The sequence below is a fragment of the Nannobrachium achirus genome (genome assembly GCF_963921795.1).
Source record: "Nannobrachium achirus genome assembly, chromosome: 14".
Taxonomy (NCBI): domain Eukaryota; kingdom Metazoa; phylum Chordata; class Actinopteri; order Myctophiformes; family Myctophidae; genus Nannobrachium; species Nannobrachium achirus.
The window spans coordinates 34569137-34588407 of record NC_137821.1 but is presented as its reverse complement, the minus strand read 5'-3'; the positions used below and the strand labels follow the sequence as shown (position 1 = coordinate 34588407).

The 19271-nt window shown below is 41.4% G+C and overlaps 2 protein-coding genes across 3 annotated transcripts in view; one reads left to right on the top strand and one right to left on the bottom strand.

Annotated features, from left to right (window-relative positions):
- The first annotated feature begins 193 nt into the window (after window positions 1-193).
- Window positions 194-3363, top strand: naa38 (N-alpha-acetyltransferase 38, NatC auxiliary subunit). Its single transcript, XM_080741754.1, has 3 exons — window positions 194-288; window positions 1961-2135; window positions 3004-3363. Exons 1-3 carry the CDS (start codon window positions 247-249, stop codon window positions 3126-3128), a joined length of 342 nt encoding a protein of 113 aa, XP_080597880.1. The 5' UTR covers window positions 194-246; the 3' UTR covers window positions 3129-3363.
- A 415-nt stretch (window positions 3364-3778) lies between these two features.
- dnajc3b (DnaJ (Hsp40) homolog, subfamily C, member 3b) overlaps window positions 3779-19271 on the bottom strand; it is a 29747-nt gene continuing 14254 nt past the window's right edge. For both annotated transcript variants that reach the window (XM_080741791.1, XM_080741790.1), the window contains exons 5-12: window positions 12391-12534; window positions 11032-11213; window positions 10704-10823; window positions 9845-9950; window positions 9399-9519; window positions 8586-8718; window positions 6710-6858; window positions 3779-6184 (exon numbers count right to left, since the gene is read on the bottom strand). In XM_080741791.1, the coding sequence (XP_080597917.1) occupies window positions 6039-6184; window positions 6710-6858; window positions 8586-8718; window positions 9399-9519; window positions 9845-9950; window positions 10704-10823; window positions 11032-11213; window positions 12391-12534 (1101 nt within the window). In that variant the 3' untranslated portion in view covers window positions 3779-6038. The remainder of the gene's footprint in view (window positions 6185-6709; window positions 6859-8585; window positions 8719-9398; window positions 9520-9844; window positions 9951-10703; window positions 10824-11031; window positions 11214-12390; window positions 12535-19271) is intronic.

The following is a 19271-nucleotide window of genomic DNA, read 5'->3' as shown; positions in this document are numbered from 1 at the left end:
TTTGCACTTTTACACAAGTACACTTTTACACAGTAACACATGTGAGTAATTCAGGACTTTTAACAAGAGTATTTCTACACTGCAGTATTGATACTTTTACACACATGTGAGTAATTTTTCCACCACTGTTTGTTTACCAAAACATTCCATCATAACAGCGACACACTGGACTTCCTCTTGAGCTGGTCCGTCAGTGAAATGTGTCCGCCGGCAGGTTGCTGAAAGAGAAGCAGGTAGCAGAGAGAAATGGCATCAACAACTACTGAAGAAAATGGTCCATCAATCCATGTATGTGTTCATTATAGCTCTAAATATGTGGTTTAATACTCTGTTCTACCATTTGCTTGTCATGCCATGGGGAAAAAGAACGCGTTGCTTTCGTCAAATTTGTTGTAGTTGGCTAACTCGTTAGCATCATCAGCTATGTCTGTTTTTCAACCCTTTTCATAGGTGTCACTTTGTCAGGCATAATCGCCTATAACATTTTCGCCAGGTCTTTTCGCGGGGCACTTTTGCCGTGGAGGAGAGTCTTTTCACCTACCTGTCTGAGCCATTTCGTCTACCCTCAATTCTGCTGTCAGACTGTCCATGTTTTCATATTATCTCTTTGTCATTTAAATATTATAGTGACTGTGACAGTGGTGGTGTTACATGTCAAACCTACACACGGCTATCCTATGCACTCCATAGTAATCACATAAATACAGAGCTATTGGAATCAGGTGCGCCCAAATAATTAATTAATCCATGTCCCGATATTATACATTCTTTGGTGCAGTATTGTAAAATGAACAGTATTGTAGGCCTATATTGTTTTAACATTAGGCTATACAAAATATATATGTAGGCTATTAGCCTATAGGTCTATATAAGATAGGCTACACCTAAATAGCCTATAGAATCAACCTTGCCTGTCAACAGGCATAAAAAACTATTTTGCCATTTTTTAGGAATAAAATGTGATGTAAATAATAAATGTCAAGTAAACTGTTAGATTCACTTGACACCACTGTCACAGTCACTATAATATTTAAATGACAAAGAGATAATTTGCAAACATGGATTGGACAGTCTGACAGCAGAATTGAGGGTAGGCGAAATGGCTCAGACAGGTAGGTGAAAAGACTCTTCCTCCAAGGCGAAAATGCCAGGCGAAAGGACCAAATGCGTGTAGGCGAATATGTTATAGGCGAAAGTGCTGGTGACCTTTTCATATTATCAAGGGCGAGGTTCATTATTCGGCATTTGAGCCGCGGACCACCTCACACCCAAAACGTAGAATATTGTGTTATCGTTGGACAAGATTTTGTCCACAATTCCATGCTGTATTAATGTGGGACCAACAGGCACACGTTGATCAAAATAACTATTTGTCTACACTAACTGTGTAGACTTCTTTTAAATTAAGTAATGCAGATGTTTAACAATACTTTAACTCTTGAGAGCTTAAAATACGGGTCCATTTGGTTTCATTTTACACTCTGTAGTTAAAGATAAGGGTCCACTTGGTTACCAACTCTCCCATCATTGAGCTGGGGACCACCTGCAACCCCCTCAAGGACCACTGGTGGTCCCCAGACAACTGTCATGTCTGTTTAGGTATTATAACTGTATGGCATTACATTTCCGCACCGCAGTTGCTTATTACTCAGTGGAAAGGAAATCCACATTCACGTCTCCTCGTACCATAACTTGGTATCTTTTTGCCAGCAGTACTGTTACTATTCAACATTACATTTCCTAGTAAGTAATTTATAAGGTGGTATACTTTTAGAATTATGGAACAATATTATTCATGTATACTCTTGGAAGGCATTCTTCTGCAAATGGAGGTATTACTAGTAGTCTTACGTGGCCACTGGCCAGACGGTTGCCTCACACAATCATTGCTAACCAACTAGTAATAAAAATGGATCAAAACCACAATTATGATTACATCTTTCTGTTTTTCTCTCCATAGGAGCAGCCTGAAATGTCGTCATCGTTCCAGGCCAGACAGAAGCTGGAGGGACTGCTGAACAAAAACATGAGGATAAGGATGACAGACGGTCGGACACTAGTGGGCCTGTTCCTCTGCACTGACCGGGACTGCAATGTCATCCTGGGGTCAGCTCAGGAGTTCCTCAAATCCACAGGTAGTTTCGATACTTAGAAAACATCAGTGGTTCCCAACATTTTAAATTAGATGTTTGCCTGGGACCCAAACTAGTGAAAATAGCAGATCTACAAGCTCTCAACGCGGCACGACTTCTTAATTATTATAACTAGCCCTTACCCGTTCAAAGATATGAGCTCCGAAATGATGTGCAGTGTGTGGGTTATGGGATGTGCACTGTGCACACAGTATATGAGGGGTGGAAAGTAACTTTAACTGGTGCTTGCATGATAATATGTAGGAGCATCAATGTAAGAAATACCCGTTTCGTTTAATAGTTATAGAGATACTGTGTACCGATCTGCATGATTTTTGGACAACATCTGTAACCGACACACACACACACACACACACACACACACACACACACACACACACACACACACACACACACACACACAGCTGGTTAAACATGTTGCCTCATGCTAGATGCAGAATAGATATGCCTCATGCTAGATGCAGAATAGACATAGATACACCATAAAAATGCTAATATACAGTATATGATTTGTGAGAGTGACAAACGGGCTTCACAGTTATGTCAGGTGTGTTCATATGCTAATGGTGATGCGATTTCAGATAAATTGCTCCAGCCACTGAGGAGAAACGCTGTGACAGACACTCACTCAGACAGACATTCGGAAAATTATATGTTTGATATTATATTACTTTTGAAATACATATTTTATTGTTTGTTTGTAGGAAAAGAAAATGGGTCACAAGCTCATGACCTGTTTGAGAAACAGTGGGCTATGACACTTCTTTAAATTAATGTCTTCTAGGGATGTTCATGTGAATATTGGCGCAGATAGATATTCATACCTTTTTTTGTTCTTTTCATGTATCAGATATGTTCTCCCAGGCGGAGCCCAGAGTCCTAGGGCTGGCCATGATTCCTGGTCACCACATCGTCTCCATCGAGGTGGAGGCAGACAGCCTGGCTGACACACAGGGCTTTAGAGGAAGCCACTGACCCAAACCACCACGCTCAAAGGACGAGCAATGCTGGCCAACTGGCAGGAACGAGGACAGTTCTTGTTTATGATGACAAACAGCTGAGAACGGAAAGAATGGACTTCTGGAAGAGTGATTGACTGAAGATCTCCTCCTGTCTCAGTGTTATGGGGTTGTCCATCGGTCAGAAATGATCCACTGAAATGGCAACAGGACAATGCTGCGCGTGTTTGCGCGTTTACATTCTGTGTATATATAAATGTCTTGGTATGTAATAAATCAGTCTCTGTAAAGACGTGGATGAGTGAGTTGTGTGTAGTAGATTAACTACTATTAAGACGCAGGAGTGCAAAGCACCAACAAGCTGGCCAGATGTATGGAGAACCAGGATGACTGGAATCGACGCTGGAGGGCTCGCCTGAGGACAACCTAGAAAGAGTTGACTTGATAAAAAAAAAAAAAAAAAAAACAGTATTCGAGTCTTTTACATAAACAGCAGGGCAACGTGAAAGGAAAGAGTTACTGATTTAAAATAATCATGCATATTGATGACCTAACCTAATATGCATGAAACATTAACGAGAAGAAAACAAACTTGTTTTAATTAATATTTTAATTGCTGCGCATGTCACAGCAGACTCACTTTGACAACTAAAACCAGAACCCCAACCAAACAAAAAATAATAAAAACCTGACTTGCCGGAAGAGTTTTGACTGAAATACAAGTATTTGTCACATTCAGTTGGTCAAGATGAGACCAACATTTAAAACATCTACAGTAATTCTATGGAATATTATGGATTCGTTACATTTGTGGTACTTGCCTGCCATCTTGTAAATTATAACTTTGAAGTTGAACAAAACAAGTTATCAAGTATTTTTTCCATTTATACAACTGTAGCAGAAGATGTGTGGCAGTGATATTGGGGGCCTCATCTACAAAACTTTGCTAGGATTTGATCTTCAAACATATAAAATTATATTTTTCATTGTACGTTTGTGGACCTCCACAGGAAATGGAAGACATCAAGCTTCATCTCCCTGCACTATAAACACAACGTCAATGGGCAAGGCTTTTTAAGAAATTGGCACCCAAATACTGTCGGTGCAAACGCAATACATCTATCTATAAATGTACCCTTGCAGTTGCACCCATTTCAGAAAACATTGAAACATTACCACTGCCATTCGATGGTTTCTTTCAAAGTAATTTGCAGTACCAATGGGTACACAAATACAGTACATCTTTCAACATGGGTGGGCTCAGAGGCAATCAAGCCCTTGAAAGTCTACTTAATGTAAAATGTACGGTAGGCTGGCAGTTTTTTTCCAGTGTCGTAAGAACACATGTCCAATTAAAAATTCCTAGCAACAGAACAAACGACAGAAACAGAAACTGCTCATTTAACGTCAGTATTTTTGATACGATGGTCCACCAATGGCACTGCACGAGACCATATCTTTTAGGTCTATATATAATGCATGTTACGATACAATTGTAATCCCTTCTATAAATGAGGCCCCTGATTAACCACTAATGTGAAACTTGGACTCTTCTTTTTGAGGAGACATCAACTCTTATGGAGTGGGAGAATTGGAGTGGTTCTTCAGAGTACAAAAGTGCAAGTTTTCAAAGACATGCTTTGAGAAGAGTGAAAAAGGACATTTCCTTTAGTTGATTAAGATACTTTTCTGTCCAGGCAGAATCCAGAATATATTAAAATGTAAGTTATTTAAATCAACTGTTTTTCAATGGAGGAGTTAGCTTAAATCTTTCAGGTGGTAACATAATGCACAAAGTAATACGCCTTGACGTAAATATCTCTATGACCTTCCTACTCACTGTCAATTGTTGAAGTTAGAACCTAAAACAGAATTCATGCTTCATTCTTGTTATCTTAGAACAGCTACAATTTATAAGCATGAATATGTTCTTCCTAAAAGTAGAAAACAGGGAACCAAAACTCTGATCAGTGGTGCCATTAAGCAACATTATAGACTGCTTGTATCAACACCAAACTAATCTTTCTTTCATTGGAGTCAGGCCTACCATTAGAATATTGTCCTCAGAGTCTCAACTTGATTTCTGCAGCAATGACACAGATTCCCTTTTGAGATTCAGTGTAAATGGAGAACCTCAAGGGATTCTCCCTTGATGTTATCATGGATCAGCAGCCTTGGTTCCCTGGTTTCTAGCTCCTAGCTCAGGTTTTTCATGCGCTCGCCAACAGAGCAAACTGTAAATGATCACAGGGGGAGTGATTTCCATAAATTCCATTCCAGGCTTCCCACTTAACCACTTAAACCCTATATACTTATTTGACCGGAGTCCCTAGCAGATCTACAAGCTCTACAAACACATTACAAGCTTATAAATCTGCTATTTTCGCGGAGTGTTGGCCTCCAGAATAGGGACGCATGGATTCATGTGGTTAGAAGAATACAGCGAGCACAAAGCAACTGACAACACACTGACATCCCACTTCCAACCAAATGAAAGAGCTACTGCATAAAAAAGGAGTCCCTTAATGGCAGCTCAAAGAATGGCACACAGAAAAGAAAAAGTAGACAAGACAACCCAAACGAAAGGAAATGGGGGAAACAAATGGCAGCTTTCAACCATGATGTCATTTTGAAGGACTTATACGAAACTGTCGTCGACCACGGTGACAACTTCATCCAACAGAAACCAATGTGGGTTCCGTTGCTTTTGTGGTGGGGGAGTCTGGATTTTATCCTCTGTACAGCTCAATCCATCGTTGAGCAGACGGACTCTGCATTAAAAGTCAAACAACCCACGAAAAAGCTCTTGACGGATCCCAAGCTGAGGCTCAGACTCCAGAGTTCTTCCACAGATTTTACATTGGCCTCCCATCCTCTTTATATTATGTTCCGTTTCCAACAAAGTCATTTATGGACGTCCGCCTCCCTAATTGTATTGGAATTTGAAGTGGAAGTTGCCACCGGACTCAAAGGGGTTGAAGTGGAAGGGCCAGGCCTGCCCACCTTGGCCGCCGTTCTGCTGGCTCTCTGGGTCCAACGGGTCCTCGCCAGCATCAAACTTTTGGCGCATCTCTGCAATGGCAAATGAAAGAGTGGGAGAGGAGCGAGCCGAGGAATAGATTAATACATTACTATGGCTAAAGGTGAGCTGTGGCTTTCCTTGATAAGATGACAAAGTAATCTGACAGGAGTATAACAAGACAATACACATCATCACCTAGGAACATACTGTTACTGTGTTGAGTGTTTATAATTACAGATACTCTATGAGTCTATGCTATGTTCTGTGGTGTTATTTTGAACTACAGTCACGTAACGGCTTCCTGATAATGCTGAATTAATCACCTTTATGTCATTGTAAAGTAAACCTTTTGCATGCTTTGGACACCATAAAAGGCAAATTAATCATCCCCATCTGAACCCATTTCATCTAAATCAGAAATTAGCCTACAAAAACAAATATGTTGCTACATACTGTACATGTACTGTAAGCCCCTCCCATACACTAAAATGTGTTCCCGGGCCTGAATGGGTTAAAGAGGAGCAACCTAACCTAGAAGTCAAATATGTAATCAAATACAGGTATCAGGGTCAGACCTGGGTCAATGAGGACCTCTTTAGCTGAGGCGATGTCGATGAACTTTTTCTCTGCCTCCTTCTTGTCTGCTTCGGACTGGAAGTTGTCCGGGTGCCACTGCTGTGCTAACTTCCTGTATGCTTTAATGATCTCCTGCTTGTTGGCACTCCTGAAGAAGATAACAACAATTATAAAACGGTGTCTCAATTCGTTCCTGCTCATTCTCCTTTAGAGCTGTGGTATTCAACCTTTTTCAAGGTCCATTATTTATCTGGCATTTGAGCCACGGACCACCATTTGATGACATTTAGCCTCCCAGAACCAAAACTTGGAATATTTTGTCGTTGTTGGATAAGATCTTGTCCACAATTCCATGCTGTATTATTGATGTGGTAGCATAGGAGAGATGACAGGCAAATGTTGATAAGAATAAATAGAAAAATCTACATTCTCTTGAATTGTGTAGACTTCTTGTGTAGACTTCTTGTAACTTATATGTAGATGTTTAACAATAATGTAACTCTTGAGAGTGTAAAATTAAACCGTAAGGGTCCATTTGGTTTCATTTTACACTCCCAAAAGATCTATAAAGGGTCCGTTGGGTTACAGACTCTCCATCATTTAGCTGGGGACAACCTGGAACCCGCTCAAGGACCACTGGTTGAAAACCACTGCTTTAGGCCACATTCTCATAATATAATTCGGTTTAGTCGTGCGAATGGGAGGGGTGAAGTTGCCACATTCTTGCATATTTAATTGATACGTTTGCGCTCGCACAGCACTTTGTCATCCGAAACAAGGAATCGTCCACGTCTGTCCAGGGACATGTATGTATCCAAGCTGCATAATAATGCCTCCTCCATCTCCCTGTGTTTATTAATTCTTCAAGTTCAACTCACAATGTAACCACAGGACCCCCGCAAGCGCCGCATTAGCCTATTTATCTGCGGTCGACGGTCGTAAACGGGCGATCACAAAATAAAACCAGCGGCGGCGGGAGGGACTCGCAAAATCTACCAGCAATAAACCAGACAGAAAATACTTTAGCAAGATATGAAGAGTAGAGCGTCAACGTCTCTCTCTCTCTCTCTCTCTCTCTCTCTCTCTCTCTCTCTCTCTCTCTCTCTCTCTCTCTCAGTCTCTCTCTCAGTCTCTCTCTCTCTCTCTGACCCTCGTCTTTCCCTCCGCTGGCTCCCTCTTTGCGCTCCGCGCATGAAGCGTCTCGCTCGCCGTCTCCATCTGGACACGATTTGGCACAGAGAGCCGCGCGCGCGAGCAAGACCCACACATCGGCCTATATTATATGATATACAGCTATACAAGTGACTCCTGTGGCACTTTCCTTTTATTTAACTGTGAGCAACAACTCCTCACAAATAATACACCATGTGCGATCGAGGGAGCGGTGATCAGAAATCAACTGAGGGGAGGAGGCGGCCAGAATCGTCAGAAATCTAATGAGAACAGACGGGGGGATTTAACCTTTTATAAATAGCTATGGATTTAACCCGCACATGGCTCTATATAGCCTACCACAATGTTCCATTGCATGTATTTGAGACGGATGGATTCACACCAACAGGGAAGCGTTTGCGGTAGCGCATCGAAACCACCGTTTTTTTGTGGATTTGCATTCGTTTCTTTTATTCGAAAAAGAATACGGATGCGTCTTCACACATGCCCAACAGTTGTGTATTTTCCAACAATACGTTATAGGATTCGTTTTAATCGTCATAAAACGTGCCTGTGTGAATGTCGCCTTAGAGAGTTTAGGATGTGAGGACCGATAGGAAGGAATAGGGACGGAGTGCAAATATACAGCATATAAGTTAATTATTAATTTCCAACTTTTGTATTTTGACACATGCCAAGTAGACGTGAAAACAGAATAGTAACCTGTTGACCCCAAGGATTTTGTAGTAGTCTCTCTTGCGGGAAATTTTGAGCATTTTCTGAGCCCTCTCCAGGCCTTCTCTGATCTCATTGCTGTCTGCGTCAAACTCCCTGGCCTCCTGGTAGTCCTCCACCGCTGGCAGAGGATGAGGGATGGCGAGAGAGAGAGAGAGAGAGAGAGAGAGACAGACAGAGAAAAGGAGAACTTATATAACAACAAACTCACAAAGCCAGATGTAGGAGCGGTTAGCACCGCTCAACAAATGAGTTAAAATCTCAAACAATGTAATCTGTGAGATAGGTTCGTTGTGTGGTTTAAGCCGACCTATGAGTGATACAGGGCCACAAATTAACAGCTTATTGTAATGTTTGAACCGAACTTATATATAGTCATGTTGTTTTTTTAAATGTCCATAACACAATTTGTACTTTCGTGTTATAAATGGCATGTCTTTAATTACTGAAGTATAAGAGCAAAAAGGAGAGAAAGTGCAGACCCACGCCATCTGCTGGTTGTGTTCAAAACTTTTTTTAATGACCCTTCATTTCCCCATAGCTGCATTTTAAACTTTTGTGTGTATACAACTAATACAACTAATGTGTGCGTTAGATTTTAGTGTGCCTATGTGCAAGAGTTGACAATAAAACTACGGTTATATCTCAATACAGAATGTCTCATATCGCTCTTTAAATACATCCATCATATTTGCGAACTTCCATTTACATGCATTTATATTGCCTGACCCTACATGCCCTGTGAGATAACACAATCTAGCTCAGTGACATTCAATTGTGTGTAAGGGCCACCACAAGTACCTTTCTCATACTCCTGGTTAAGGATGAATGCCTCGGCTCGGTCTCGGAGGATGTTGGCATTGCGAGGGTCTCTCTGGTGGGCCTCTGAACAGATATCTATGGCGTCGTCAGTCATTTTAAGCTGGACAGGGCAAAACAAAAGAAAGAAATTGTTTTAACCTGCTGTATGTACATGAACTCGCTGTCCCTTTTCTGGGCATGTCGTAATATGCAAAAGAGAAACATGTGCCGGAAAATAGATAAACATTAGATGAAAAACGGCAAACATTTAGACAAAAAAAATAAAAAATCAATCATTACATTTATAATTATTAATATTTTAAATAACAAGCTTGTGAGGTGACGCGTTCTGAGCTTATAGACGGCCATTTTCAGTATTTGTCGTAAACTATACAGGGTTTAAATGGTTGAAATAATCTGCGCCGATGTCGATCAGCTCATCTCACCTTGACCAGACAGAAGCAGATCCTCTCCTTGGCCAGGTTGGTGTAGTAAGGAACGTTAGGCTCCGTCTTCATCACTGACTCATACTTGTCAATGGCTTCTTCATACCTAAAGTAAAAAAATATAGCAAATATTAGGTTGGGTAATAACCAAACCAAATAGTACTAAATGCATTTAAACTGGATTATGTATTTTCTTTTGTCAGTGTTATGAATTACTGAGAAGAAGATAAGTGGAACCTAGAAGACGACATAAGAAGTATACAGGGCTTATATTAAGTGGTTAATTGTTATAATAATAATAATAATAATAATAATAGCTGGAATTTATATAGCGCTACTCAAAGTCGCTTTACAACACTAAGTGTGTGTGTGTGTGTGTGTGTAAGTGGTAGGTAAAAACAACAACTTTAATAGGAAAAAACTAGGATAAAAGATACAAAAGAGATCTAAGAAATAAAAGAATAAAAACAAGAGTAGGTTCAAGGTCAGCTGGGAAAGGCGATGGTAAATAGGTAGGTTTTTAGGGCGGTTTTAAAGGTGGGGATGGAGGGGGCGTCTCTGATACGTTTAGGGAGTTCGTTCCAGAGGGTGGGGGCGGCTACAGAGAAGGCCCTGTCACCCCAGGTTCGGCGCTTGGGCTTGGGGACCACGAGGAGGCCAGCCTCACTGGACCTGAGCGAACGGGTTGGGACGTAAGGCTCGAGGAGGTCAGAGAGGTAAGGGGGGGCCAGATTGTGCAGTGCTTTGTAGGTGGTGAGGAGTATCTTGAAGTGGATTCGTTGTTTGACGGGGAGCCAGTGGAGGTCATGGAGGACAGGTGTAATGTGGTCTCTGGGGGTGTTATCAATGAGGTACTGACCTTTCTTCCTGGATGAGCTCCTCTGCCGAGTCCAGCTGCTTGCTGAGTTTCTTCACCCGTTTGTAGTGGCTGAAACACTCCTTATCGTCCTGATCCAGCTTCAGACACTCCCGAATGTGACTGCACATCGACAGATGAACGGACGGACAAAGGAAGGACCAAAGGCAGGAGGAGACAAAACAACATTTAGACTCAAGTTTCAAACATCCAAGTGCAACGCATCGCCAAAGTCACAAAAAACAAACTAAGAAATACTGTACGCAATCTTTTGCATGCGATTTCCCCACTAAGCCAGGGATAGATTCATTAAACCGATGACGCAGCTCACTTGAGCGAGTCGTGGTGTTCTCCGAGGCTGTAGTGTAACGTGCTCAGCTTCAGGAAGGCAGCACGGTTGTCATTGCGTAGCCGCGTCGTCGGTGTAAGGTCCAAGATGGCCTTCTGGGGGTCACCCAGGCGGATGTAGCATTCGGCACGGAGCTCACGTGACTCAGGATCCCACGGTGAGATCTGGAGAGACACAGAGAACCTTTATGGAACATGGATTTACTGACACATACTAGGCCCTGCCACCCAAGATGAAAATATCAAGACACAGCAATTCCGGTTTATTCCGTGACGTAGGTGGATACATTTTTAGGAGGGGGAAGCAGGTTGGAGTCTATTCATTTCCAATGGGAGAGTGAACGTGAACACAGCTTCCAAACCATTCTTTAGCTCCATGGTCACTGAACTAAATATTGGACCCGGTCGTAACAAGCCACACAATATTCCCAACATTTTCATACTAAAATGGCTTTTTTCCAGAGACACAAATTAGGAGAAAATCTACTTTATTATGGACCTTTCTCTGTCCCAGCAACAAACTCTCGCGGGATCTAGCACCAGTAAACAGGACGTTAGCAAGATTTGCCATCAGACGCTGGTGCCCACTTGGGAGGCTATATGTAGGATTTGTGTACCATGCCGCACTCTAGTGCTACATCCAGGATGAACTATCTTGTATATTAAAAATCTTTGCTGCCACTCAACCCCAGCTTCCACTTTGTCACCTCACAGGTTTAAAGGTGAAGTACATTAGGTTTAAAAAATCATTTGTACCCGTGTCCACTAAATTATTGAACGACGCTCTGAAACAGCACTGACTGAGAGTATTGATTAATCACTGTGCACTTGTGTAATGTTGTGTCATGTATTTCTATTATGTATTGTCACTGATGTTTTGTGGGTGGCTGTAGCAGGGGTGAAAGCCCAAGACAAATTTCCCTTGTGGACAAATAAAGTTTACCTTGAAATGATTTGTCAGACATGCTCCTATCATTTGCAGTGTTGAAAAAGGGTTAAAGAAGAGATATAGAAAGAAAACTATCATTTGTAGTGTTGAAAAAGGGTAAAAGAAGAGATGTAGAAATAAAACCAGGACAACATGTGTCAGATATGTCAAATAAGTCCTAATAGGAGTAGAGTCAAATATATACAACCCCACTTTGAGTTCGGAGCTGATCGTAACCTGCCAAGCCCAGAGCCTTTGTCAACAGACAAACATTCAACTTTACAGCTCTGTCTGTCAGCAGTATCAGCACTGCAGGCCCCAGGGTAGAGCAACAGCGTACTGTACCTCTATGACTCTTTACAGGCCTCTCTTTCAGCACTGCAGGCCCCGGGGTAGAGCAACAGGGTACTGTACCTCTATGACTCTTTCCAGCACACTGATGGTAGTGCTGTAGTCCCCCTGATGGTGGGCTGCGTGGGCCTCTTCCTGAAGCTCCTCCAGCTCGTTGGTTCTCATCAGCTGGTCCTCAGCCTCCTCCTGGGACGGGTTCCGCTCCAGCTGACGAACAATCCACAGGTTAGATATAATAGTTTCCTCATTGACAGTCTAAGCTACAGTACAGCATGACGATATACTGTAAGTATCCTTGTATTTATTTATAGGGAGTTTGGATGAGTTCACCAGGGTGGACTCCTGACATCACAAAACTGTTCAACTTGGAATTATTGACTGTTGGGGCGGGGCAGATTTAGCTGTTCAAACACCTTTCAAAAGATTGATGTAATCGTATGAGAATTTGAAATTATATTGTTGCGATGCCTTTAATAAAATAGCTATTCTAATAGCGAAACTTGCCGATCTACAAGTTCACAATGTGTCCAATCACACATTGATCTTATATGACATGGTTGTGCAACAAAGTATAAAATGCTTATGTTTAATCAGACAGTATTTATTTAATCAGTTTCATGTTAATTCATTATATATATTGTTATGCGTTTCTTGATTATTGGATTAATCCAAAAATGAATCAATATAATGATGGCTAAAAGGATAATCGATAGTTGCATTCCTTTTTTTTGTTATCAAATATTTTTATTTTCCATAATCAAAAGAAAAATGCAATTAACAGACAAACAACACAAACAATAGTAAAACAAGAAAAGGAAAAGAAAACCCACCCACCCCCTTTCCCCGGACCAACACGGAATGTACAATAGTGCATGCCTGTGCTAGGCTGTTACCACTATATAGTGATTTCTTGAATCATAGCCTTAAGCTTATCTGCAATGTCCGACCACATATTAATGTTTTCTTCTTTTGCTCCGTGTAACCTTGCTATCGACTGCTCTAAATATACTATATCTAGAAAGGTTAAGGCCCACTGGCGAAACGTTAACGTATGAGGAGGTTTCCACCGCGTAGCTACCATCTTCTTCGCCGCCGTTACACCAGCAAAGAAGATGCGCTTGCGTATATTGTTTAGTTGCAACTGTGAGACGTCATTTAATAAAAATAAAGAAGGAGAAGATATGATATTGATACTAAAAATAGTTGAAAGTTTTGAGGCAACCATATTCCAGAATGACGACACATTTGGGCATTCCCAAACCATGTGAAGGAAGGTACCAATACTATTTGAGGCGCAGAGAGTGCAGTTGGGATTATTCAAAATCCTCATAGCACATAGTCTGCGGGGAGTTAAATAAGTCCGATGAACAAAATTTAAATGAATTTGTTGATGGTCTGGATTTCTAGAAGATAGCCTAATGTTAGACCATACTGTGTCCCAACAAAAGTCAGGGTCCAAATTTGGTACATCATTCCTCCAAACAGTATCAACAGATAGGGGCCCATAACTACAGTCTAATAAAAAACCATAGAGGGTGGAAACCAAACCTCTTGTTCTGTTACCATCACAGATAAACTCATGGAAGGGGTGCAATCTAAGGGGAGCTTGCCATGGGACCCCATAGGTCCTCATGGACGTTCTCAGTTGGAAGTAGAAAAAAAGGGTATTTCCAGGCAGATTGAAGATGTCACACAAATCTCGAAAAGGTCGTAAACCATTTCTATCAAATAAGTCCCCTAATGTACGAATCCCCTTAGCCCTCCACCTTGGAAAGCGAATGGGGCGATCCTCGATTAAAAGTCTTTGATTATTGAACACTGGGGAAAATAAGTTCCATTTACAATCAATCTTACACATCTTTTCAGCTGCCCTCCATACTGCCACTAAATGAGAAATGATAGGTCCAAAGCGAACTTTGCATTGATGTGTAGTTATGTTTGAATAGATAAGATCTCTCAATTCAACAGGCTGCACTAAACTCTCCTCAAGCTCTCTCCAAGAAACCTTATTTGCTGGGTTAAACCAATTTAAAAGGGGGCGGAGCGTGAAGGCCCAATAATAAAATTTAAAGTTGGGCAATGAAAGGCCGCCATCATCTCTAGCACGTTGTAATAGAGAAAGTTTAAGACGAGGGCGTTTCCCTTTCCACACAAACTTAGATATCGAAGAGTGAAGCTTATTCCAGTATTGCGGCGGTGGTGGCAAAGGGAGCATAGAGCTTACAAAGTTAACCCTAGGAAGAACATTCATCTTTATGATTGAAACTCGAGCTTGGAGAGAGTTGGGCAAAGATGACCATCTATCTAAATCAAGACAAATCTTATTTAGAGTGTCACCATAGTTGTTCTTAACAATAGCCTGAAGAGAGGGGAAAATATCTATGCCAAGATATTTGAATTGGCTTACTACTGGGATTATGGGCGGCAGGATAGCAGATCTCATCTGATCATTTAGAGGTAGAAGGGCTGACTTCGTCCAATTAATTTTGTAGCCGGAAATGGAACTGAACTGATCAAAAATTTGAAGGACGTGAGTAATTGACTGTGGTGCATTCTCAAGGAACAGTAGAATATCATCAGCATATAGGGAAATGCGATGCTGTGTGTTGTTAATCGAAACAGGAGTAATATCTGCAGACTGACGCACTGTCTGAGCCAAGGGTTCGAGTGAAAGTGCGAAAAGGAGAGGACTAAGGGGACAACCCTGCCTTGAAGATCTGCCAATCGTGAATAGCGGCGAACAGATCTTACCGGTTAGGACCATGGCTGACGGATTAGAATAAAGTACTTTAACAAAATGTATGAATGAAGCACCAAATCCCATTTTATCTAGTACAGCCCACAGGTAAGACCATTCCAGACGATCAAATGCTTTCATCGCATCGAGCGACAACACTGCGGCGGGGGTCCTCAGCTCCTTAGCCCTATCGATGATATGCAATAGTCGTCTAGTATTATCAGAGGCTAGTCTAGTTCCTATGAAACCTGTCTGATCACAGTGTACTAAGGTGGTCATAAAACCCTGCAAGCGACGCGCAAGCACCTTAGCAAAAACTTTTAGATCAGAATTCAAAAGTGAAAGCGGTCTATAGCTTGCGCAATCTGTGGGATCCTTGTTCTTCTTCAACAATAATGATATAATAGCTACATTCACATCCCTGGAGAAAGAGCCACTTTCAATTGCATATCGAAACATGTCTAGCATCAGCTGACCTAGATCTTCCCAAAAGATGGCATAAAGTTCAGGGGGTATCCCATCCAAACCAGGCGACTTGCCCCTACGCATTGCGAGCACAGCTTCCTGTAATTCCGCCAGATGGAGCGGTCTATCTAAGGCTTCCGCATCCGCCTCGCTAAGGGTTGGTAACTGTATGTTGGATAAAAAATCATTGCATACTGCATCATCGTGAATGACCTCGGAGGTGTAGAGCTCATCATAAAAAGCACGAAACGTGGCATTGACCTCTTTGGGTTCTGTAACCATGGCTCCAGTTGTTGATTTGACACTAACAATATCAGCAAAATGCTCATTGGATCTAAGACGTAAAGCCAGTAAGTGACTGGGTCTTGCACTATTAAAATAGTAGTTTTGCCTTGTGCGTTTCATTTGAAATTCTGAGCGGCGCTTGAGAATGGAGTTAATTTCTTTCTTAACTAGCTCCCTCTGGGTTGCTGTACTAACATCAAAGTTATTTTGGAGAGAATTGTCCAAAGTAGAAAACCGAGATTCCAATTCCACCAGTTTGGCTGACCTTAATTTTCTCTGAGTGGACGCATAGAGGGTTGTATTACTCCTGATAAAGCCTTTAATTGCATCCCAAAGAATTCTGGGATCCTCAACTGAGCCTGTATTGATATTTATAAATTCGCGCAAACCAGTTTGAAACTGAGCTACAAATGCCGCATCGCGCAGCAGTGTGGTGTTAAACCGCCATCTAGGAGCTCTATCTATAACCTGTTTCAGTGAAGCAACACACAGCACCGCCTTGTGATCCGAGAGTGACATTGGGAGCAACTCTACCTTGGCAATTTTATGAAACAAGCTAACAGGGGCAAAAACGTAATCGATCCTAGAGAATGAAGCATGCCTACCCGACAGAAAAGAAAAATCTCTAACCGTTGGGTTCATTAAACGCCAGATGTCGAGTAAGCCAGTTGAGTTTGCCCAAGCACGTAGTTCTGCAGACGCTAGTGCTTGTTCTCTGCTTTCTACCCCAGTGGATCTATCTAGGTTATGTTGCCATGTTGCATTGAAGTCAGCACCAACAATGAATTTGAAATCCGTCAGTTCCAATAAGGTTTTAGTTAGTAATTTGTAAAACTCTTTGTCTAAAACATTTGGAGCATACACAGAGACTAGTGCTAGCATTTTACCCTCCAAGCGGATTTTAGCAACAGCTATCCTCCCGTCACTGTCAGACCAATCACCCAAAAAATCCAACCTAAGGTTACGTCTAGCCAATATGGCTACTCCCTTGGTTTTGGAAGAAGCAGCTGAAAAGGCTAAAACACGATAATGTTTATTAGCCAATCGGTTGGAATGCTCTTTTAAAAGATGAGACTCCTGTATAAATGCAAAGTCAATTGATTTAGATCGCAAAACCCCCAAAATGCTGGTTCGCTTATGCGGTATATTCGCTCCCCTTACATTGAAACTTAGAAATTTATATTCTGTCATAATTGTGGTTCAAACCATACGCACAGCAAGCACAGTAGAACATTTTAGAATTTCCTAGTTGGTCCCTCACAACAAACCTTCCCAACAGAAAAACAAAACAACCCCAAAAGGAACAGAAAGGAAAAAGCAACATCAAACGAACATAAAAAAACACATAACATTGAAGCTTGAGGGGGAAAACCCCATTAGCATCAGAGTGCACAAAAACAGTTCCCCACCCCATCAACCTATTAGTCAACCTTCATTTCACTCTGTCAGAGAGTGCAAACAAGTAACTGCCCAAAAGTAACCATACATTGCCCTCTGGTGGTTATGTAAATATATAACAGATCACCAAAGTAAAAACAACAACAAAAAAGTGCCTTCTTGTGGCTGAATAGCTCTCAAACATTCCATCCGCTCAAATTATGATCAATCTCCCCACTTCATATCACTTAAATAAATGAGAATGGTATGTTAACATTTCTAGTAAAGAAGGGGGAGAGAAAAAAGAAAAGAATAAAGGGGGAAAAAAAAGAGAGGGGACTATAACAACTGTAATAATAATAATCAGTCCAGCATTAGGCCCACTTAGAATGTGATAAAGCCCTATAAGCCACGTTAATGCAAATAACCAAACACTTGTGACAGATATGTGGAAATAAGGCTGTCACCACGACAAGGCACTAATATAATATTAATAATAAAAATAAATAAAAAAGGAAATCAGTGTATATGATATAAAACATATATGCACTTACATATGTAGTTAGAAATAGAAATTAAAAGCACATACGGGGGGCCATATGCAGCAAAGCACACACAGTGTTAATGCATACTGCGCCACACACAGCCCCCCCTATGCATCCATGCATACAAACCACAATTACTAATTAGAAGGGGGAAAAAAAGAAAGAAAAGAAAAGTCTGTATACATAAGTATTTACATAAAACACAGTTATGTATGATCAGGAAACCATATACAACACAGCACACATGATGCATACTGCGCCATATACAGCTCCCTGTACATGCCCAAAAGGCCAGTGCAAACTTAGATAAATGTCAATCATATTACATATTAGTTAAGTCTGTTTCCGTCTTAAACAGTAAACTACCATACTTCAAACAGTGAACATACCCAATCACGACTACAAAATAAATATCCCCAATTCAGAGCTCCCCTCTCCCCCATCAAGAAATTAACATCTTAGAAGACAACAAGTAAAGTAGGTAAATAACTACCCCCCCCCCCCCCCCAGACAGCGGATCCACGAGCACGTAGAGCCAACGCGCCACGAGATCGTACATCCGCCAGCTATTAAGATTAGGGGAAAAAAAAGGAAAGAAAAGAACGAGTCAATGAGCCAGGGAGAGAGAGAGAGGAGAAGCAGAGATAGGTAGAGAGACATAGAGAAAGGGCGGGAGAGCGAGTGGTCTCTGGAACCGCGGAGCCTTCACAATTTAGACCATATTATTTATATCTGTTTCGCCTTAAACAGTAGGCTACATTACTCAATACAAAGGCCAAAGCCCAGTCTCGCCCTCCTACCCGAGAAAGTAGCGTTTTAGGAGGCATAAACGAACCATAAACTAACAACCAACATAGCCGCCATTACCTAACAGAAAGAGAGAGAGAGAGAGAGAGAGAGAGAGAGAGAGAGAGAGAGAGAGACACACACACACAGCGAGAGAGAGAGCCATAGAGAGAGAGAGAGAGAGAGAGAGAGAGAGAGAGAGAGAGAGAGAGAGAGAGAGAGAGAGAGAGAGAGAGAGAGAGAGGAAAGCCGAGATAGATAGAGAGACACAGAGGGAAGACGAGAGAGAGAGCAGGCTCGGAACCGGGACACGGAACACGTTAGACAAAGCTTAACAGAGAGAGATAAAACCCTCTAGACCTATATAGTAAGCAGCACAACGCTCAATAAGAGCAAAGAAAAAGAATACAATAATAACAAGAACAATGTCCATTATATTCAAACAAAAAAGACAGTGAATTATGCTTATAGCTTTATCAGCCCTAAATCCTCTCTCCTTGCGGTAACCTAAATTAAAACGAGTAACACCCATCTGCTTACAGATCTTATTAAAAAATAAAATATATCTTATTCTTCAATACAAATAAAATAGGCATTATGAAACGAAACACTTGAAAACACAACGTCAAGTCAGATGATGAGTCCAAAACAATAAGTAGGCTTACATTAACAACTCACCCTTTGGGGAGGAGGAGGAGGAGAGAGTGAGGAAAGAAAGACGCTGCGTAAAAGTCATCTCCAAAGTCCCA

Excerpts from the sequence above, each read along its gene's own strand:
- naa38 (XM_080741754.1), top strand. The coding sequence starts at position 247 with ATGGCATCAACAACTACTGAAGAAAATGGTCCATCAATCCAT. Across the intron at positions 289-1,960 it reads AAAATGGTCCATCAATCCAT|GAGCAGCCTGAAATGTCGTC; the intron begins GTATGTGTTCAT and ends TTCTCTCCATAG. Across the intron at positions 2,136-3,003 it reads GGAGTTCCTCAAATCCACAG|ATATGTTCTCCCAGGCGGAG; the intron begins GTAGTTTCGATA and ends TTCATGTATCAG.